General features: G+C 36.0%; 1 protein-coding gene across 1 annotated transcript in view; it reads left to right on the top strand.

Annotated features, from left to right (window-relative positions):
• dsx-c73A (doublesex cognate 73A) overlaps positions 1-24,106 on the top strand; it is a 144,459-nt gene that overhangs the window by 58,452 nt on the left and 61,901 nt on the right. The window contains exons 2-4 of the mRNA XM_089086831.1: positions 1,590-1,730; positions 9,377-9,517; positions 21,206-21,356. Of these exons, the coding sequence (XP_088942957.1) occupies positions 1,590-1,730; positions 9,377-9,517; positions 21,206-21,356 (433 nt within the window). The remainder of the gene's footprint in view (positions 1-1,589; positions 1,731-9,376; positions 9,518-21,205; positions 21,357-24,106) is intronic.

Below are 24,106 nucleotides of genomic sequence, written 5' to 3'. Positions count from 1 at the left end.
TTTGATGTTGACATCCGAGAAAAACATCAAATAAATCGAACAACACACATAACCATCCATGAAAACAACCATAAATGTGACAAAATTCATGGCTTTTCAAGTGAGAAAATTCCTGTTTTTTCATTCTCACTGAGAAAACCATAAACCACGTGGTTCGTACGGGACTCAATAAGGCATCTCTACTGGTGTAGTTGTCTTTGGGAATCATAGTACTGTTAATTTCTGATTATTTACGGGTGAAAAACATTGTCAACTTTAACAAATTAGTTTTGGGTGTTTTTTCATAGTTGAACTGACAAAAGTGGCAAAAATCTGGTACTGCCCTTAAAGCTTCATAATTTTCAAACAAATATAATAAAAACAGAGTAAATAGCGATTACAGGCATGAATAGATTTTAGATGAGCCCAGAGGATGGACACATTTTGAATTTGACGTTTTGGTATTTTAAGGAGCTTACAAAACTAAAAATCTGATTCATTATCATAGCATATACGGTAACCTGTTGGTTTCTAGTAGTCAAAATATTGAACTTTAAAAATATTATTTAGTGTTTCTTGGAAGCAAGACCTAATCTAACCAAAATAGACTCCATAGTCAAACTGGTACGGCTCAAGACCTCTTGCTATTTCTGTCTATAATATCAAGAATTTCGTATTGAATACTACATATTTCGTAAGACGTGAGAATTTTGTATGATACAATATGTAAGAGATTCGTGATGAGACGAAGTATGTCGACAATCCTAACATGATTCAAGCAGCTTTGCTTCGGATTTGTCTATAAAACAATAGTGAAATATCCATTTTAGAGTCAAGAAAAAGCATTCATAGACAGGTTCATTTTGCAAAAGTTGTACCTTAAATTAACTCGGACCAAATATAAAAGACTTTATTCTGTTTTTTTAGTGTAAAGCGCTTCCAGACAGCGCTTCCTCTAAGCGCTGTCTGGTTTTGCAGTGCAAACATTCCATGTTATTTAGTAAACAGCCTATAGTATTATTTAGTAAATAGCCTATAGTATACAATCTGCCACCTCTGCAGAGATGGAGACGTGGATCCCCAGAGATAACAATTAGTCAGAATTTATGAGCACTCCATAGGCCTATTCAAACTTTGAAACAGGTTTGTTTACGGTTGCGCCCCAGCCACAAAAAAAATCTTGCAGTAGGTACCTGACTTCAATATAAGGTTCTTATAATTAGTACGCCTTGACTTACTTGATGCTAATAAACAATTTTGGTACTTGTCTGTTAAACGAAACACATTCACGAATTATGCCGTGAAAGATATAACGATTATCGGTTTGCCTCACCGGAATCGGTTATGATTGGCTTATTTTTAGTGAGAAAAACTACGATGTAGCTATGTTTTAATTAAATATTTAATAGATAGAGGTGGTTAGGGGTTAGGTATTTAATATAATCCATTCTGCGCGGTCTGCATTCAATAATTCTTCGTCGTACGTTTCCATAATTTTGTTTCTAAAGTATTTTATTATCATCATGTTTTGGTATATTTCATTAGGATTAACCTAACTTCACTTCTTGGGTATGTGTTTCGTTTAACAGACAAGTACCATTATTTTTTAGGATAATGAAATTGAACTTGAAGATTCAACAGCTTTTGAAGATAGAGATTCCGATACGGATGTCGATCCAAAGCCTACTAAATATCATTACTTCCCGCATAATCAACATATTTATTTATTACCAGAGTGTGCTGCACAACAGGTTTGTGAAACTGTTCTTATTTTTACTTATTCGCTTATTTACCCTTTAAAAGAAAAAATAAAGTAGAAACAACGAGAAAGAAAAGAAAAGCATAAAATGAATAAAATTCAAAAAACGAAAAAAATTATCACTTCTCACCCCACGCAAGATATGTAAATATATACACGATGACCTATCTAAGGGGCTAGGGGGTTTAAACACCCTCCCCCTAAGGGTTTGTCCGACTCGTAAAAATGTAGTAAGAATACATAAAAACACATTTTTGATATGTTTTTTAAGTTGTTTTTGAAGCCCCCCCTCAAACAAAATCCTGGATACGGTTTCGCACACTCATAAAAAAAACTTGTGGGGCACAAAACGGATGGGGCTTTACATAACTTAATCTGTTTAACTCGTTTTGCTCAACTGACTTATTGTTTTCATTGTGTATATAACTTCAGTCAATCTGTCACCAATGTTATATAAAGCCCATCCGTTTTTCAACCCTTGGTTGCGACCAACCTGCCTAGAAGAAAGTGAGAATCCAAACGTTTCTTGATTTACCTCGCTAGAGTAACTTGACCTTGAAACTTTAGGTCATTCTGTATGATGAGATCATTCTGTGGCCATAAATTTTGAAAAAAAGGAATGCCATTGAGACTTTGCAGCATTGCATTGCGACCCTTTTGCTCGGGGTAAACAAATTAATTTGTGTTTTAGCTGCAGTCCCAGTCTTTATTTGTACGCCTGAAAAGTCATTTCAGGCCTGAAAAATGGCCTGAAAGGCCATTTTTATTCACTGAAGCTTCTTAAGACCTATTTGAGAAGCAGAACTCCCGAAGAACGGTTAAATGGTCTGCAATGGCATACAAACACGAACAAATAAGAGTCACTTAGGATGAAGTACTCGATGAAATTTATAAAAAGTCAAGAAGACTCAACATATCTTTAAAATAAGAAAACTATTTTCGGAACAATAAACCTTGGTCAAGCTACAACCCCTTATACCTAAAAACTACTCTTTCTCAATTTGTCGCAGATTTGAATTACATGCAAATTCAATTTCATAGGCAGCGCAATAGCGCTGCTTAGTAAAAAATGATGTTGGCACAAAATATTATTTTTTTCTTGGTTTGTTTTAGACCAGGGCACTTCGTATCGAAAGAGTTGTCGTAGAAGCTTCGAAAAGAATAATTCAATTGGAAATTGGAAGGGCTTTTTAATAGCCTTTTTAATAGCCGAAAGTAATTGGAAGGCATTAAACACCCTTTCCACGCCCACCATTTCCCCAAACACATCCGATCAAAATTTTGAGATAGCCATTTTGTTCAACGTATTTGAAAAATCTGGAAATTATGTCTTCAAGGAGGACGCTCCCCCCACAGCCCTTAAGGCATGGGTTGTAAGTTATGCCCTGAGAGCATATAAGGTTTTTATAGAAAGCGGTGCCGTAGATACTTCAAAAAGGAGTCATTCAATTGGAAATCCAAAGTGCTAGTGCCCTTTTTACTAGTTGAAAGTGATTGAAGGCCAACTAGCCCCCCTCTCACGCCTACCATTTCCCACAACACATCCAATCAAAATTCTGAGATAGACATCTTGTTCAACGTAGTTGAAAGTTCTGGAAATCAGGTCTTTGAGGATGACAAACTCCCCCCCCCCACATCCCTCAGGGCAATGGTTGTAAGTTATGCCCTGGGGGCATAAAAGGTTTTTATAGAAAGCCATTTCTTCGACATACTTCTGGAAATTAGATCTTCGAGGATGTGAACCCACCCCCACAAACTCAGGGTAAGGGTTGTAAGCTATGTCCTGAGGACATATAAGGTTCTTATAGAAAGAGTTGTCGTAGAAACTTCAAAAAAGGCTTATTCGATTAGAAATTGAAAGCCCTAGTGCCTTTATTGATATTCGAAAGTGATTGGACGGCAACTAACCACCCTCTCACGCCCACCATTCCCCCGAATACATTCAATCAAAATTTTGAGATAGCTATTTTGTTCAGCGTAGTTGAAAGGTCCTGAAGTTATGTCTTTGAGGATGACAAACCCCCACAGCCCCAAGGGCAAAAGTCTTAAGTTTTGTCATAAGGTTTTTATTAAAAGTTTTGTCGTAGAAACTTCAAAAAGGGCTCATTTAATTGGGAATTGAGAGGTCTAGTGAACTTATTAAAAGTCGAAAGCGATCGGAGGGTGAATGACCCCCCCCCACCCATCATTTCTCCAAACACTTGTAATTAACATTTTGATATAGCCATTTTGTTGAACGTAGTTGAAGGGTCTGAAAATTATGTCTTTGAGCATGAAACCCCCCCTCCCCCATCCCTCAGGGCTAAGGTTGCAAGTTGTGCCCTGGGGGAATATAAGGTTTTTGTAGAAAGCATTGTCGTAAAAAACTTCAAAAAGAGCACATTCGACTGGAAATTGAGAGGGCTTTTGCCCTTTTTAATCAAAAGTAATCAGAGGGAAAATCACCCCCCCCCACGTCCATCATTTCCCCAAACATTTCCGATCCACATTTTGATATGGCATTTTTGTTCAACGTAGTTGAAAGTTCTGGAAATTATGTTTTTTAGGATGACAATCCTCCCCTCATAGCCCTCAAAACAAGGGTCGTAAGTTATGCCCTTAGTGCGTATAAGGTTTTTATAGAAAGTTTTGTCGTAAAAGCCTCAAAAAGGGCTCATTAGATTGGTATTGAGAGGACTAGTGCCTTTTTATTAGTCTAAAGTGATTAGAGGGCAAATGCCCCCCCCCACGGCCATCATTTCCCCAAACACTTCCAATCAAAATTTTTAGATAACCATTTTGTTCAACGGATTTGAAAGGTCTGGAAATTATGTCTTTAAGGATAACAAATCCCCCCCAGTCGTCAGGGCAATGGTTGTATGTTGTGTCCTGGGGGCAAATAAGGTTTTTATAGGAAGCATGGTCATATAAACTTCGGAGGGGGCTCATTGGATTGGTAGTCAGACACTCTAGTGATATTTCTAAGTGTCAGAGTGATCAGAGGGGAGCTAAACCCCCCCCCCTCCACACACACACACGTCGTATCGTCCCGATTTACATCTAATAAAAATATTGAGATAGCCATTCTATTCAAAATAGTCTAAATATCATATAACAAGGCTTTTAGGATTAAAACAAACCCCAGAGACTAGGGACAAGGGTTGTAAGTTATGCTCAGGTTGTATTTAAGTTTCTTATGGATGGGACATTGTCGGATCCAGGGGAGGACGAGGGGGCGCGCACCCCCCTAGCGTAGTCTAAAGCGGTGTAATTTACTTAATTAACTCAAGTTTTTGTTAATTAAACTTGCTCCTAACGCAAGTTTATCGGATCAACCTATTTTGCCCCCCCCCCCTAAATTTTTCTTATCGGATCAACCTATTTTGCGCACCCTACCTCCCCCCCCCACCCTTAAGAAAATCCTGGATCCACTCCTAGGATGGGATGCTTGTTTAACTTTAAAAGATGTTCAGTCCTTTTCCCTGAAAAAGACTATGTCAATATAGAACGAACAGATATTAATTTTAAAAAAAATTCACACAAAATGAGTTTTTCAAAAAAAAGTAAAGAGCTCCATTAAACCAAAATGAAAAAAAAAATAGAATCAAATAATCTACCAAGTATACAACTACCACAAATCAGTATCAATAAATAAATGAAACACAAAACAAACAGAAATTAAAAAAAAACTAGCAGAGTCAAACTCAAAACGAACAGAAATTAATATGAGTAGGGTTCTAAAACCCTATGCTTTCTAAAAGCAAGAATATAATTTGTACTTTACTGAAAAAATTCTTTTAAATGTTTTCGTTTTTATAACTTTAAGAAATCAAAAATTCATTAAGATTTAGGGAATAAATATCAGCACATGTATATTAAACTGGCAATGCACTTTTCTTTTCAGTAAATTCATTTGAATTGTTTTCAGTAAAGTACAAATTATATTCTGGCTTTTAGAAGCCCTACTCATATTAATTTCTGCTCGTATTGAGTTTGACTCTGTTATTTATTTTTAATTTCTGTTTGTTTTGGGTTTCATTTATTTATTGATACTGGTTTGTGGTAGTTGAATGCTTGGTAGGTTATTTGATTCTATTTTTGTTTATTTTTGGTTTAATGGAGTTCTTTACTTTTTTTGAAAAACTTATTTTATGGAAAACGTTTTTTAAATTAATTCCTTAATATGGTGTACGATCCTCATTATACACCAGTTGAGCACTGAGCAGTTGCCTAGTTGTTTCAGCTAATACGTGGCAGTGGCGGATCCAGGGGGCGAGAGGGTGCCCCCCCTAACGTAGTCTATAGTAGTGTAATCTACTTAATTAACGCAAGTTTGCGTCAATTAAAGTTGCTCCTAAAGCAAGTTTATCGGATCGACCTATCTTGCACCCCCCCCTAAAAAAAATTTCGGATCTGCTTTTGATTCGTGGCTAGATAAGTGTTTGTTTTTATTTCTTACAGATTACATCTGGGGATGCTAGGGTCAGCCAGATAAGTCGATTAAGGGATGCTCGACCGCAGTCTTGGTAAGGATTGATGGATAATATTAACCTATCAATTGTAGATCATTCTGTTTACGCTATTTAAAGCCAGTATGAAACCAAATAAAGAAACCTCTTCTTTTCAAAATTTTTCTTCAAATATCTTGTAATTAATTAAATTCAATCGGCTATTTTTAAGAGTCCACAAATGCAAATGGATTGTAATAAGTATTCACTCGTCTGAAAAAAATATTGATTGATCTAAAAACAATGTAAAATATAAGTAATTAGAATACTCTCAGTTAAAACCACAAACCACAACTACGTCCAAGAATATTGAACCATAAATGGGGTTAATCGTTCCAACGCGTTTTCGAAAAATGTGGTTATTTATACTTGCTTAGTGCACATGGATTCTCATATTTAAATTTTGCAGCGAATCTTGTGGCTACCATAATGCATAGTCAGCGCAATAGCGCTGCCTGAGTAAAGAACGATGTTGGCACAAGGCATTTTTTTTTTGGTTCTAGACCAGGGCACTTCGTCTAGAAGGGGTTGTCGTAGAAACTTCAAAAATGACTCATTCAATTGGAAAATGAAGGGGCTTGCCCTTTATAATAGTCGAAAATGATTGAAGGGCAACCAAACCCCCACACCCCTCCCACGCCCATCATTTCCCAAAACACATCCAGTCAAAATTTTGAGACAGCCATTCTGTTCAGCGTAGTTGAAAGGTCCGGAAATCATGTCTTTGAGGATGACCACTCCCCACAACCCTCAGGGCACGGGTTGGAAGTTATACCTTGGGGGCATATTAGTTTTTTTATAGAAAGGGTGGTCGTAAAAGCTACGGAGGGGACTGATTGGATTGGTAATCAGAAGTTATCCTGCCCTTTTTAAGAGTAACAATGATCTGAAGGCAGCTTGTCCCCCCCACACACGTCATATTGTCCCGAAACGTATCCATTTCAAATTTTGAGATTGCAATTTTATTCAAAATAGTTCAAAAATTAGTTTTTTCACTTTCATAACCTTAATAAATAAAAACTTATTAAGCTTTTGAAGAATAGATAGCCTACAAGGGTATTTATACTAAATTGACAATGCACATTCATTTGTATTTTTTTCAGCAAAGTGCAAATTATTTTCTGGCATTGAGAAGGTACACGGGTTGTGAGCCCTAATCATGTTAATTTCCGATTGTTTTGAACTTGACTCGGTTATTTATTAGAATTTCTGTTCGTTTTGGGTTTCGTTTATTTATTGATGTCGGTTTGTGGTAGTTTTACGCTTGGTGGATTATTTGATTCTATTTTCACTCATTTTTGGTTTGATGGAGGTTTTTACTTCTCCTTGAAAAACATATTTTGTGGAAATTTTTTTTAACTGATATCAAAAAGTTATAAACCCTTACAAACCCCGTTTGGGATGTTTCACTATTGCATACTAGATGAAATGACGTGAAAAACTGTTATGATTTCAACATGGTAAATTTGTGTTTAGAATTAGCATATTGAAGCGATTTGAAGGGGTTGGGGTAGAATCCCAAATGACTTAGGGAAGAACGAAGATATAGCAAAGTATTTGGCATTTTCTCAGATTCGAAAAAAAAATCCTATAGAATTTACTTCCACTTTTTTTACCAAGCATGAATTTTCCTGCGATTTAAAAACAAATTTGTTTGATAAATAGCCACGGCATTTAATGGAGGGGGCAAGGGGAAGGATAATTACCCCTTCAGATTTTGCTTTACTACTAATGAAATAGTTCTAATTGACTAATAATTTTAATTTTAATAAAAAATGATTTTGGATACATAGTTTTGATATTTTGGATACATCCTAATTTTGCATGCCTGCTAACAAAGAGTCAGGGGGAATCTTCCAAGGAAACTTAAAAAAAGATTGTCCTAAACAAAACCACGTTTTCTTTTCTTTTTATCCTTTCTTCATACGCGTACTTTGATATCCCCTAAGAACTGGACCTTAATGCACCAATGAGGCATAACAACGTCCAGGGTACTTCCCTCCTTTCACTGACCCTCTTTGCTTCAAACCACAGTATATAAACTATAAGCAGTATGATCTTCCCCTATCTCACCCATTATAAAAACCCGGACCGAGGTGGAGTGCCCCAGAGAACGTAGAAACATAAGCGACATTAGATCTTCTCACGGGTAGACAACTCAGATTTCTCTTGAACGCGAAACTTGGATTCAACGTTGGAACACTAAATTTTGAAGAAACTAATCTTAAATTAATTTATTCCAATACATATATGAAAATAGGTAACTAGTAGTGCAATGTTATTATTAGATGTTTTTAGGAATTAAAAGTAGGTTTCGAAGTCTCAAGTTGGTTTCAAAGGCATTTTGAGAAAAATTCTGCCAAAATACGGGTTCCCGGGTAATTGGACCACTGATGGTAGATCAAATGAGAGGAGCTGTTTGTACGCGCTAATGCAAGAAGAAGTGGGAGGAGCTGTTTGTTAACACCGAGAATGAAGAGCCAGAAATTATCTGCGGTAAACTTACTGCTATATCTTTATACTGTGGTTCACACCGAGAATGAAGAGCCAGAAATTATCTGCGGTAAACTTACTGCTATATCTTTATACTGTGCTTCAAACACTCCAACACTGATTGAAGTTGTTAGATAAATTATCTAACGATGTTACCTAGCAGTTTTTTGTTACCTCACAGAAACACTTTTATATATTAATTTATTAGCAAAATTTTTTTGGTTTTTAATATAAAAAAATCACAATTTTTGATTTACTATTTTTACAATATAACACGTTTAGTCGGTAGGTTTTATTAAAAGGTGATGAATTCTATACATAGTTCGGTAGATATACCCTGTTTTGCAGCATAGTTGAAACTTCAAGTTCTTTCTGAGGTGGGGAGGGTAATGGAATTTTTTAAGGTAAGGGATTCTTTGGGATTGGGGAATGGGGGAAAAATAGCAATTTTCAGAGCAAAAATCTACCAAAGTTACAATTCTTCAAAAAAACTGCTTAGAAAAAAAATAGGCTGGTTTAATATATTTAATGTAGTCATCTAAAAAAAAACAAAAAAACATAATAAAAAAAAAAAAAAAAACAATAATAAAAATATCCAAATGCCTAACATGCACCCAATCTAATAATATTGTGATAAATTCTCAACTTCTTATTTTAGGTTTGCAACGCTGTATATTCGCGACTGAATTACTCACAACCTCTTTGTGCATGTCCTGACCGATTTAATTCACCATGTTCAGCCTCTACTAACAGCAACGATCAGCACACACTTGAGCTTGGATTAGGAAAAATTCCAAAGGTAATGAAAGGACAACAGTGTGATTGGTTTACAAATATGTGTCACAGACGAAGGGCCGTATCCAGGATTTTTTTGGGGGTGGGGAGGGGGTTACAAAAGAGTGTTTTCGGGGGGGGGGGTACAAAAAACTTCCAAAGATACATAAAAAAAAGTTGTTTATATTCATTTTTGTTACGTTTTTACGAGTCGGACAAACATTTTTTTTGGGGGGTTCAAACCCCATATCTCCCTCCCTTGATGCGGTCTTGCACAGACGTCAGGCACGTATGCAGGATTGTCTTCTGGAGGGAGGCAATAAAAAAATCTTTTTCAATAATTTGAATGAGAACCACCAACAAATTCGGGAAAAGTTAGAAATCCATGAGTAACGGGCCCAAGGCCCCGTTTCCTGCGTACTTCAATGACAAACGTGAACCAATGAAACTAAATTATAATTTTTATTATGGAATCATAGACAGCACAATTATAGCGTAGCCTAAGTAAGGAGCGGTGTCGGCATAAGGTTTTTTTTCACCAAGGCACTTCCAATTGAAAGAGTTGTCGTAGAAACCTTGGTAGGTGCTCATTCAATAACAAATTGAAAGTTCTAGTGCCCTTTTTAAGAGTCGAAACTGATTGGAGGACAGCCAGCCCTGCTCCCATGTCCATCAATTCCCCAAGCACATCAAAATTTTGAGATAGCTATACTGTTCAGCATAGTTGAAAGGCTGAAGTTGAAAGGGCGTTACCAATGATTTATTAGCGAAGAGCTATTTTGTTTGTTCATAATAACTGAGGTTAAAAGCCTCCTTGTAAAAAAAAAAGTTGTCAAAATTAATAAAAAAAACAATCAGTCTTTTTTTTATATTCCGCTGCACTTTGAAGTTTGCAGGTTATAAATTTAAACCTTTTAAGTTGTCACACCCGTTTTTTGAGCTATCTAAAAAAAAAATCACAGTTTATAACTTGAACATTAAAATTAGGGTCAGTTTCCCAACTGTTATGCATAACTGATCTTGATTGTCGATAAGCCCATTCTGGTGTAAAAAGTCAATTTACCAAACATTAAATTTGGATAACAATCCAACTGTTCGCTTTCACTTTTAACAGTTGCAATACCAAAGTATAATACCGGTACAGAGAGAAACTATTAATTAGTCTTTCGTTTTAGTTAATTAGTTGTTTTATCTAATCAATTTCATTCTTTATTGATCTACAATACAGAAAATAGCTATTTACAATTATACATATTCTTTTATTTACAAATAACAAAAGGTCAATCAACCAGAAATTATTATAAGACCGTGAACCATGGTTTTTCTGATTTTTTTTTCTTCCCATCCAAATTCATATTTTATTACTTAGATCCTTTTAAATTGCACCGCTCGTTTATATGGTTTTAACATAAAATCACGACTAGTTAGTTTAATTAGCATGCTATTTTTTCAAAATGTAAGTATGTATTACAAGTATTATTTAGTACTGTGATGACAGTGGTCAAATATGGCTCTGAAGCAAGAACGCTCCGAAAAGCGGATGAAGATTTGCTAGATGTTTTCCAGAGAAATTGCCTACAGATTGTTTTGCTTACCCGGCTGACACACCGTATTTCAAACGGTGGTCGGAGTTTACCTCCTCCCCCCGGCGTTTTCCCTCCGAAAAATATCCTCCCCCAGCGGAGAATATCCCCCCGAAAACATCCCTCCCACGGAAAATCCATCCCCCCGAAGGAAAATACGCCCTCCCCAGGAAAAATAAGACTTTAAATTTGAGAATTTTACTTGAGTTTTTTTTTCGTAGGGGAAAGGAATTTTGGTACTTGTGTATTATACGCCACTCACTCAAGTTTACACTGTTTAAAACTCGAGAACAAACCGGTTTCTTCGTTAGATTCTATCAGCTTAGCACGATAGATTTATAATTTTAGCTTGTTGTTAACTTACTTTCATTTGAAAAACTTGCTGTTTTTTTATTAAATTACTTACAGATAGTATTTGTTACAAAACTTTTTCCGTATGTTTCTCATTTATAAACACTATCTGTAAGTAATTCAATAAAAAACAACAAGTTTTTCAACTCAAAGTGAGGAGCAACCACAAACCTTAAAACGAACAGAAATTGCACCCCCCCCCCGGCGTATGATCTCTGTAAAATATCCCCCCGCGGAAAATACCCCCCGGAAAACATCCCTCCCACGGAAGACACCCCCCCCCCCGGCAAAATAAGACTTTCCAAATTTGAGAATTTTACTTGAGTTTTTTTTTCGTAGCGGGAAGGAATTTTGGCACTTGTGTATTTTACGCCCCACACTCAAGTTTATGCTGTGCAAAACTCGAGAACAAACCGGTTTCTTCGTTAGTTTCTTTCAGCTTAACACCATAGATTTATAATTTTAGCTTGTTGGTAACTTACTTTCAGTTGAAAAACTTGTTTTTTTTTTAAATTAAATTACTTACAGATAGTTTTTTGGTAAAAATCTTGTTCCGTATGTTTCTCATTAATAAACACTATCTGTAAGTAATTAAATAAAAAACAACAAGTTTTCAACTGAAAGTAAGGAGCAACCACAAACCTTAAAACGAACAGAAATTATTACGTATATGAAAGGGGTTGCGTCCTCCTCATGACCTCTCGCTTTAGTCTAAAGTTTTTTTTTTAGAATTCTAAAACAAAGCTTATTGTTCTAATTTAACGGCCATTGTGTTTCAAGAATCGCTCTTATAGAGAATTAGGACAAAAAGTCAAAACTTTAGCGTAAAGAACAAGGTTTTGAGGAGGGGTCAACCCCTTTCATATACGTAATCATTTCTGCTCGTTTTACGTTTTAATATTGCTCCTTACTTTCAGTTGAAAGACCTGTTTTATTTTCTATTTAGTTACTTACAGATAGTATTTGTTACTGAGAAACATACGGAACAATTTTTTTAACAAATACTATCAGTAAGTATTTTAATAAAAAAACAACAAGTTTTTCAACTGAAAGTAAAGAGCAACATCAAACCTTAAATGGAACAGAAATTATTACGTATATGAAAGGGTTTGCCTCCTCCTTAAGACCTCGCTCTTCACGCTAAAGCTTTTATTGTAGCAATTAAGAACAAAGCTTATTGTTCTAATTAAACGGTCATTGTGTTTCAGGAATCATTCTTAAAGATTTAGGACAAAAAGTCAAAACTTTAGCGTAAAGAGCAAGGTCTCGTGAAAGGGGAAACTCCTTTCATATACGTAATACTTTCTGTTCGTTTTAAGTTTTGATGTTGCTCCTTATTTTCAGTTGAAGAAACTTGTTTTTTAATTTTAATTTCTGATCGTTTTCAAATAATACTGGGAGATCCGGCTCTACCTCTATGAAAAATTTCGGTACTTGTGTATTATACGCCGCTTACTGAAGTTTAGGCTGTGTAAAACTGGAGAACAAACCAGTTTCTTCGTTACTTTAGAAACAATTTCGGGCTATATATTTGCACATTAGGGGGAGGGACAAGGCCATACCCAGGATTTTTGTTCAGTGGGGGTTTTACTCAATTTTTCTTTTTTTTTGGGGGGGGGGGGGTACACAAAAAACCTCAAAAAATCCGTAGAAAATTTGTTTATGTCCATTTTGTTACATATTTACGAGGCAGACAAACATTTCGGGGGGGGGGTGAACCCCCCCTCCCCCTGGATACGGCCTTGGGGAGGGGTAAGTATAGCGAGTCTGCATGTAAAATGTGTTAGGTACAATTATTCTGAATATTATCAAGTAAGAATTGTTTTCTGACTTCAAACTATCCAAATACTTTACCCCCCCCCTTAAGTGCAAATATTTTGCCCAAGTTATATATTTCCCATTTATTCTATCACTTGTCTTGTCTCGCGCTAAGCTGAAAGATTCTATCAAAGAAACCGGTTTCTTCTCGAGTTTTACATAGCGTAAACTTGAGTGAGTGGCGTATAATACACAAGTACCAAAATTCCTTCTCCCTACGGAAAATAAGATAAATAAAACTCAAATAGAATTCTCAAATTTGGAAAGCCTTATTTTCCACGGGGGTATTTTCCATGGGGAGGGGGGTATTTTCCGGGGAGGTATTTTATGTGGGGGGGTATTTTCTGCGGTGGGAATTTTCCAGGGGGGTGTTATTTTCCGTGGGGGGATTTACTGGAGGGGGAGTGAACTCCTAGAACCATGTGAAACAGTAGGCTATACGAAAAATGGGGTTCAATCCCGCTTTCTAGGGCTATAATGAAAGAAAGGTTGAGATGGCTAGGGCACGTTCTGTGGATGAAGGATGACAGAATGCCGAAGATTGGCTTTTGCGGCCAATAGATTAGGGAAAAACGGAAAGTAAGTCGTCCTAGTCTGGGGTGGGAGGATGTCATAAAGGAAGATTTGAAGGAATGGGGACGTACTGGGAGGATGTAAAGAGAGAGTCTTTGAATAGATGGGGATGGAGGAGGACCGTGCGTAGCTGTGTTTGCCTCAGGCGGCTTGGTGCTGCGGTGAGTTGTTAGTAGTAGTAGTAGTAGTAGTAGAATTTAGTATTAATAATACAATTATCATATGATGACTTCATATTATATATATTCAGATTCACTGACAGATTTTACATGGGCTATAAACAGTATTCATTCAATAAACATTCAATCAAATTGGGTTCTTTGTCGGGATTGACACTATATTTTATCTTATGTTTAATTATTTATGGATAAGTCTTATTGATCTGTCCTATGATTTAACATAGAAACCTAGGATTTACTATCACCTGGGTTTCATAAAAACGAAACTAAAATTTGTTCTAGTTTGGATTAACAAGATGAAAGAAGAAAAAAATAATACCTAGAATGAACCAAATTAAATATTCCTATTCTTTAACAGAATTAGACTAAAACTTAGAGGGAAGAAGATGAAAATGTAATTGGTACGCTGTCCGACATGCTTCTTCTAAAGACGTTCACGGCAGCGCTTATACTTTGTAATTTGGTTCACTAGATAAGAAAATACATGTTCCCTGTCAAACGGTTTGTGGTAAAGAATTATAAGGAGCAATTTGGACCAATAGTAAGCGAAACTGTAAAAAAAAAAAATAAAAAATACTATAATAATTAATACGTTAAAAATTTTTTTTTTTTTGTGCTGCTTCCACATGTATGAATTTTATAAAGTTTAAATTACTCGTCAAAAGCTACGATCCTTAGGAAATCTGCATGATTTTTCAAAAAAGGGGGAAACACCTTCAAAAAGGCAAATGATCTCAGTGAAAAATCTAATGAAAGTCATAATGAAAGATTCGATATATCTGTGAGCCCTTTTGTTGAAGTTTCAAGCTATTAACTACAGAAACGTGGAATTGTATTTTTTTTTTCTAGGAGAAAGATCAAAGACGTGTATCTACTTTTTTTTTATTTTTCCCCGGGGGAGATAATACTGAACCAATGGTTTTAATAGACCGGGAAACAGATTATGCGGTGAGGATAGGACTGCCAAAGGCCTAAAAGAGCGTGTTTCAATCCCCAAATTGTCCAACTCTCTATGAACCCCCAAGTAAATACAAAAAGGGGTGCGTGAGTTTGGATGTGCGTGTACATGGCGGGGCGGGGGAATAGGAATCAGTATCTCGTTTTTCTTCATGCTGCTTAGCCCTGGGCTTGATTTGAAAAACGATCAAAAATTAAATATTTTTTTTCTTTTCAAATGAAAGTAATGAGCAACATTAAGATTTAAAACGAACAGAAATGGCTCCGAATACGAGGGAGACCACCCTACTGCTCCTTCCTCAACCCCTCACTCTTTTCACTAACTTTTAACGCAAGGGCCGTTGTTTTGAATAAGAATTGTTTTTAAAGACCTTTAAGACTTTAGCCTAACGAGCGAGGGATTGAGGAGAGGGAGACCCCCTCATATACGGAATAATTCCTGTTCTTTTTAATATTTAATGTTGTTCCTTACAATCGTTTGAAAGAACTTGTTTTTTATTTAATAAAAGTATGGATTAAGCACCATGGTTAAAATGGTTCTAGGCGAATACCCCCCGGAAAATAACCCCCCACAGAAAATCCCTCCACCGGAAAATAACCCCCCCTCCCCAGAAAATACCCCCCGCGGAAAATACCCCCCCCCCCGTGGGAAATAAGGCTTTCCAAATTTGAGAATTTTATTTTATTTTTATTTTTTTAATTTCCGTATGGGGAAGGAATTTTGATACTTGTGTATTATGCGCCACTCACTCAAGTTTACGCTGTGTAAAATTCGAGAACACACCGGTTTTTTCGTTAGTTTCTTCGTTACTTCAAAAATAAATTTTGGCTATAGATTTGCACATTGGGGGGGGGGGGGTGAGCGTAGCGGATCTGCATGTAAAATGTGTTTGGTGCAATTATTATGCATATTAGATAGACCAATAAGTGTATATTAAAGCCAAATATACGGCCATGAACACAGTAAAATAACATAAATGAAAGGCATAAATAACATAAACTTGGATCAGCGATCAAACAGTTTGTGGTAACGAACTGTAAGTAAGGAGCGACCCGGCTCAATAGTAACCGTAACTCTAGAAACAGAATTTTAGTACCAGTAGATACATCAAAAGATTCGGATCTTTATGTTGATTTCAAATAATTAAGTTTCATCAAGTTTAGTCTTACCCATCAAAAGTTACGAGCCTGAAAAAAATAACTTATTTTCGAAAAAAAGGGGAACACCCCTAAAAGTGATAGATTCTTCGTGAAAATCAAACCACAAGATTAAGTACAACAGAAAACCCTACTGTAGATGTTTCAAGCTCCTCTCTGCAAAAATGTGGAATCTTGTATTTTTTTGTCGGAAGAAAGATCACGGATGCGTGTTTATTTGTTTGTTTTTTTTTGCTCCAACCAAATCATATAGAAAATTTTTTTATGGAAATTGTGTTAGTTGTCACTCAGTCACAAATTAGAACTTATATTTTTCCTTATTACGTCAAAATCTATTGGCAGGTAGCCAAAAATGGGGTAACAAACATTTCTTCCATGTTTTTTTCCTACTCTGCTTTTTTTTCCTTTGGTTTCCTTATAATTACTATATAGTTCCAAATTTTCAGGTGGAGACCATGCCCCCCCCCTTGCCGGTGCCTATGGCCTTGTTAAGCCAAAAATGAGTAGAAATAAATACAAATAATTTTCCAAACCTAAAACTACCATAAACCACCATAAATAAATGAATTGAATCCAAAACGAACAGAAATAACAATAAATAACCTATTCAAACTCAAAATAGCAACAATTAGCATGAATAGGGCTAACTACCCCCTAACCTCCTCAAGATCAGAAAGCATATTGCACTTTACTGAAGACAAAATACATTTTAAATGCCTTCGCTTTTTGAATTCAACAAATAAAGAAGCATTTAGACTATAAGGCATAGATATCAGAATATGTATATTCAACTGACAATACACGGTTATTATTATTTTTTTTTAAGTAAACTACAAATTATTGTCTGGTCTGAAGAAGAAATGGGTGTTATCAGCCATACTCCTTTTACTTTTTTTCTCGTTTTAAGTTTGACTAGGCTATCTAACGTAATTTCTGTTAGTTTTGGGTTTCATTTATTTGTTAATGCTGATTTGTGGTAGTTTTACACTTGGAAGATAAGAAAAACAAACTCGTAGAATTTGACAACACTTTTGTCTGTAAAAACTTAAACAATTTAGAATGTGCTGGTTTCCAAAACCAACTATCCTTTCAAGGATAGCCAAACTTTCTTAAACTTTTTGGTATCATATGTTCTAGCTTAATTTTGATGATTATTTGCCTAATTTCTTTTTTCTTATTCAATTTTCTTTTTAATTTGGCACACGCTACCGTCAAAGATGGCAGACGTTCATATGGAAGTCTTTTCAACACAAATGGATTTGTGTTTTTTTTTCTAAGTGTTTAAGACACTTCTGGTGGGTAAATTCCTCTTTTTCCCGTTCCTTAGCACTTTCCAACGAAACTAAAAAAAACTCAAATAAAAGTTTCAAATTTAGAAACCTTAATTTCCGCAGGGGTGGAGGGTATTTTCCAAGGAGGGGGTATATTCCGCGGAAGTTACTTTACGTGGGGGGGAATTTTTCGCTGGGGGGGGAGAATTTTTCGGGGGGTTTAAACTCACCCCAGTAGGGAAAGCCCTTATACTCCTTGGAGAAGTCCATATATGGGCATTGACATACTTTGAATACTAACTATAGAAGATCACAGCCAATCAGAGGGCTACAATCCGTGGACGAACAAGATTACACGCCTCTTTTTAGGTCAATGCCAGGGTTATATTACGACCAGGACGATGTGACATCATCAGACCAGACTTTCTGGAGGTGTTTGTTTTAATAACTCTTCTTTGATAAAATTCAGAACTGAGCTAACTTTATTCTCTTCTTTAAGATAATTCAGAAGAGAACTTGAACATTTTTGCACTTCTTCGAGAAAACTCTGAACTAAAGTGGAGCTCCTTATCTTCATGGCAAATATTCGTGATCAAAGTAAAACTTTTTTCTATTTTCTACGAAAAATTTGGAACAGAACTTTAAATTTTTCATCTCTTTGAGAAAAATCTGAACTGAAGTGGAACCTTTTTATTTTCTCTGGAAAAAATTAGAATTGATCTGTAACTTATTTCCTTTTCATAGAGAAAATTCAGAAGGGGACTTGAACTTTTCTTCACTTCGTTCAGAAAATTTAGAATTAAAGTGGAACCTTTTATCTTCATGAAAAATAAACACGATCAGAGTATAACTTGTCCTATCTTCTAAGGAAAAATTTAGAACGGAACTTTAATTTTTTTTTGTCATTGGGGAATTAAGAACCGAAGTGGGAGTTTTTTTTATGTTTTTGGAAAAATTAGAATTGAACTGTAACTCTTTTTTGGTAAAATTCAGAATTGAGCTAACTTTTTTCTCTTCTTTAAGAAAATTCAGAAGATAACTTGAACATTTTTGCACTTCTTTGAGAAAACTCAGAATTAAAGTGTAGCTCCTTATCTTCATGGCAAATATTCACAATCAAGGTATAACTTTTTTCTATCTTCTACGAAAAATTTGGAACAGAAATTAAAATTTTCATCTCTTTGATAAAAATCAGAACTGAGCTGGAACTTTTTTATTTTCTTAGGAAAAAATTAGAATTGATCTGTAACTTGTTTCTTTTTCAATGAGAAAATTCAGAAGAGAACTTGAACTTTTCTTCACTTCGTTGAGAAAATTTAGAAATTCATATTTTTTAAAACATGTCTATTGGGGGCGTTATATGGTAGATGTAATATTGCTCTGGAATTATGGGGAAAGTGAACTTAGGGGCTTTCTAGATCACCTTAATACATATGACCGAAATTTACAATTTACCTTTTAATATGAAAATGCAAATAAATTATCGTTTCTGGATGTATTAATTATTCGTAGCATTGATAAACTGGATTTAACAATTAACAGAAAACCCACACAAAATAACTGATATCTACATTTTAAATCCAATCTGCCCCCCCTCACAAGTTAAAGGAGGTGTTGCTACATCTCTTGTCGATCATGTCATAAACATTTGCTCTGATTCCTACATCAAAGATGAACTAAATTTCAATAAAGACATTATGGACAAAGAACAATTCAACGACGCGTAAACAATTTTCAAACTGTAACTAACCACTTTAAATTAGTAGATCAGGAAATGTGCTTGAAAATATATGTTTCGTTGTGTCTTAATTTTTATAGTGACGGTAACTTCTTTTAATAATGATTTTTATATAATGAATTTACAATGAGGAAACATTTTAGGCCACAGGGGGGGTACTTTTAGAAAGATATCATTCTAAATTGTCATATTTCATAATGCTATGCAAAAAGTTTCAGGATTGAATGTTCAAAGCATCCGCTTGTCTAAGTGCTGAAAGATGAGGACAGAAATGACATTCTGATAACTTTTTTCTTACACATTCATAACTCTTAATGGAGCCTCTATATTGAAAATTTGGGGGTGTCCCAAAAAAGAGTTGGAGGAAGGGGCCCTTAGGAGGTTGGAGAGAGGGCACCCTTGGAGTTTGAGGTCATTGGTGCTTGCGGTCCTTGATGGTTCATACTCATAATCGTGTCATCAGTTAGGGGCCCCTATGAGGTTGAAGAGAGGGGACCCTTGGAGGTTGAGGTCATTGGTGCTTGCGGTCCTTTATGGTTCATACTCATAATCGTCTCACTAGCTGATTTCTAAGGATTTTTCTGAATTTCTTTATTAAAATTCTTTTCTTGGCGTCTACATCTTTATTAGTATCAACTTTTTACATTGACAACACTGCTCGATGGTACTTGTGTATTATACAGAACATAGTTAGGAAGTAAAGCTAGGTCATCTTGGTGAGTCTATTACTTTCAACTTTTTTAGCGTTAAGTCACAAATTTCTATCTCTTTTATTGCATATTTTATATTGACGACACATCTCGATGGTACTTGTCTATTATACAGAACATAGTTGAGAAGTAAAGCTATGTCATATTGATGCGTCTATTACTTTCCACTTTTTTAGCGTTACGTCACGAATTTCTATCTCTTTAGAGTCCCGATTCTAGCATTTATGTCATATTTCAAAGCTTTCATTCCATGAAAGTCTGGTCTGTGCAGATTAGAGACAACAATATATATACAACGCCTCACATACCATAGCAAATAAAACGGTATTTTAATTTCGACATAGAAAGTACGTAAATTCAAACAAACACCTCCAGAAAGTCTGGTCTGATGATGTCACATCGTCCTGGTCGTAATATAACTCTGTCATTGACCTAGAAAGAGGGGTGTAATCTTTTTTGCCCCAGTTGTACGTACAGTTGTTCGTACAGTATGTAAATATGGGTCCCTGACCTAGAAAGAGATGTGTAATCTTGCTCGTCCAAGTTGTTCGTACAGTATGTAAATATGGGTCCCTGACCTAGAAAGAAGTGTGTAATCTTGTTCGTCCACGGATTGTAGCCCTCTGATAGGCTGTGATCTTGTATAGTTAGTATTCAAAGTATGTCAATGCCCATATATCGACCTCCCCCTGGAGTATAAGGGCTTCCCCTACTCACCCCCCCCCCCCCATTCACTATATTTATTTATGTTGTTTTACTGTGTTTATGGCCGTATATTTGGCTTTAAAATGCACTTATTTGTCTATCTTTTTAATATGCAGAATAGTTGTACCAAACACATTTTGCATGCAGATCCGCTATGCTTATCCCCCCCCCCCCTAATGTGCAAATCTATAGTGCAAATTTATTTCTAAAGTAACTAAAAAACTAACAAAAAAACGATTTGTTCTCGAGTTTTACAACAGCGTAAACTTGAGTGAGTGGCGTATAATACACAAGTACCAAAATTCCTTCCCCCTACGGAAATTAAAAAAATAAAACTCAAATAAAATTCTCAAATTTGGAAAGACTTATTTTGCACGGGGGGTATTTTCTGGGGGGTATTTTCCGCAGGGGGATATTTTCCGCGGGGGGATAATTTTCCGCAGGGAGGGGGGGTATTCGTAGGGGGGGGGTAAACGCCGGTGACCAGTTAAAATACTTGCTAACCTGAGAGAAAAGAGAATTGATACATCAGGTATCGTATTGTTCCAACCTCAACAAAATAGGCTATTCAAATGCATTAAAGCAAAAATTAAATAGAATATTGACGTAAATACGGATTTACTTTAACTTACTTGTGTTTTGAACAATAAATCAAACTCTTCTTTTCCAGGCAAAAACTCTAGCAAAAACTTGTGAAAATGTTTCGCAAATTCGGCCGTGTCGTTCTCCACAGGACTGGTCTCTTTTGGCATTACAGAATGTTAAAACAGGGAAGGCACAATACCTTGCTATTTGCCGATGCGAGGGAAAGTCATATTTTGGTAAGTTAGCCCTTAGAATATATTAATTAAAAAAAAAAACTTTTTCCACAAAACAAGTTTTTCAAAAAAAGGTAAAGAACGCCATTAAACCAAAAATGAACAAAAATAGAATCAAATAATCTACCAAGTATACATCTACCACAAATCAGCATCAATATGTAAATGAAACCGAAGACGAGCAGAAATTACAATAAATAACCGAGTGAAACTCAAAATGAGCAGAAATTAACATAGAGTTCAAAACCCCTATGCTTTCTAAAAGTCAGAACAAAATTTACACTATACTGAAAAAAATAAATGTTTTCACTTTTATATCTTTAAGAAATCAAAAATTAATTAAGATTTTAAGGAATAAATATCAGCATATGTATATTAAAATGACATTGCACATTCATTTAAATTTTCAGTAAAGTACAAATTTTATTCTAGCTTTTAGAAAGCATAGGGGTTTTGAACTCTACTCTGCGTTAATTTCTGCTCGTTCTGAGTTTGACTCGGTTATTTATTGATTCTTAAAGGGCACTTCCAATTTCAAATCAAATAAGCCCATCTGACGTTTATAGGACCGCCCATTCCATAAAAACTTGTATGCCCTAATGGCATAAATTACAACCCTATCCCCAGGGCGCTGGGGGGTCAGGTCACTCCTAGAGCCATTATTATATGTTTTTGGACTATTTTTAACAAAATCTCTATCTCATAATTTCAATCAGATACGCTTGGTGAAAATAGGGGTTGTCGAGAAGGGGAGGGTATAAATGCCCTCCATCACTATTGACACTTAAAAAGGAACTAGAACTTCTAATTTTCAACCAAATGAGGCTCTTCTAAAGTTAAACAACCATCCCTTCTCTAAAAACCTCAAATGTCCCGCGGCATAAGTTGCAACCCTCGTCAATGGGCTCTGTTGGTTTGTTTCAGCCACAAAAGCCTTGTTATACGATCTTTGGAATATTTTGAATAAAATGATTGTCTTATAATTTTTTATTCGATGTTTTTCGAGAAAACACAACGTGTTGAGAGGGGAGGGGGAATAACTGCCTTGTGATCACTTTGGCTCTTAAAAAAGGGCACTAGAAATTTAGATTACCAATCTAATGAGTCCCCTCCGAGGTATATACAACCACCCTTTCTAAAAAAACATTATATGCCCTGAGGCATAACCTACGACCCTTGCCCTGAGAGCTTTAGGGGTGGGGGTGTCTTTCTCAAAGACATAATTTCCGGACTCTTTAACTACAGTGAACAAAATTGTTATATCCAAATTTTGACAGAATGTCTTTGGGGGAATAATGAGCGTGGTGGGGGGGGGGGCTGGCTACTTTCAAATCATTTTTGACTCTTAAAAAGGGTACTATAACTTTCAATTTCAAATGACCCCCACCTGAAGTTTATGCAACCACACATTCCATAAAACCTTATATAATCCCAGGTCATGACTTTAAATCCTAACCTCAGGTTACTGGGGGGATGTGTCAACCCAAACGAGAGGTAGTCGGGGGAGGGAGCTAGCTGCCCTCCATCATTTTTGACTCTTAAAAGGGAACTAGAACTTCCAATTTTTAACCAAATAAGCCTCCTCTAAAGTTTATACAACCATCCTTTCCATAAAAACTTAAATACCCCTGAGCATAATTTACAACCCTTGCCTGTAGGCTCTGAGGTTTGTTTCAAACCAAAAGCCTTGTTATATAATATTTAGACTATTTTGAATAAAATGGCTATCGCAAAATTTCTATTAGATGAATTTCGGGATAATACGATATGTATGTGTGTGTAGTTTATATGACCCCTCGGAAGTTTATATGACTACACTTTCTATAAAATATTATATGCCCCCAGGGCATAACTTACAGCCTTTGCCCTGATGGCTGGGGGGATTTCTTATCCTCAAAGACATAATTTCCAAATCTTTCAAATACTTTGAACAAAATGGCTATCTCTAAATTTTTATTGGAAGTGTTTAGGGAAGGGATTGGCATGGGGGGAGGGGGGGTCATTTCCACTCTGATCACTTTCGACTAATAGAAAAGGCACTAGTCCTCTCAACTTCCAATCGAATGAGCCCTTTTTGAAGTTTCTATGACAACGCTTCCTATAGAAACCTTATATGCCCCAAGGGCATAACTTACAACCCTTGTCCTGAGGGCTGTGGGGAGTGGGAGGTTGCCATCCTCAAAGACATAATTTCTGGACCTTTCAACTACATTGAACAGAATGGCTATATCAAAATGTTGATTGAAAGTCTCTGAGGAAATGATGGACGTAGGGGGGGGATTCTCCCTTTGATTGCTTTTGAGCATTAAAAATGGCACTAGCCCTCTCAATATCTAATTGAGTGAGCCCTTTTTGAAGTTTCTACGACAACGCCTTCTATAAAAACCTTATATTCCTCCAGGGAATAATTCACAACCTTAGCCCGAAGGGCTGTAAAAGGGTTGTAATTTTTGAGGACATAATTTCAGGACCCTTCTACTACTTTGAAAAAAATGGCTATATCAAAATCTTGATCTGGAGTGCTTGGGGAAATGAAGGGGGTGGAAGGGCATTCGCCCGCCGATCACTTTCGACTATTAATAAGGTCACTATCCCTCTCAATTTCCGATGGAATGAGCCTTTTTGAAGTTTCTACGACAATGCTTTCTATAAAAACCTTATATGCCCCCAGGGCATAGCTTACAACCTTTGCCCTGAGGGCTGTGGGGGGTTGTCATCCGCAAAGGCTTAATTTCCAGACCTTTCAACTATGT

This window comes from Artemia sp. Qi Xiang Cuo, chromosome 3 (genome assembly GCF_049724085.1).
Source record: "Artemia sp. Qi Xiang Cuo chromosome 3, ASM4972408v1, whole genome shotgun sequence".
Lineage (NCBI taxonomy): Eukaryota > Metazoa > Arthropoda > Branchiopoda > Anostraca > Artemiidae > Artemia > Artemia sp. Qi Xiang Cuo.
This window is presented reverse-complemented; position numbering and strand designations above follow the sequence as displayed.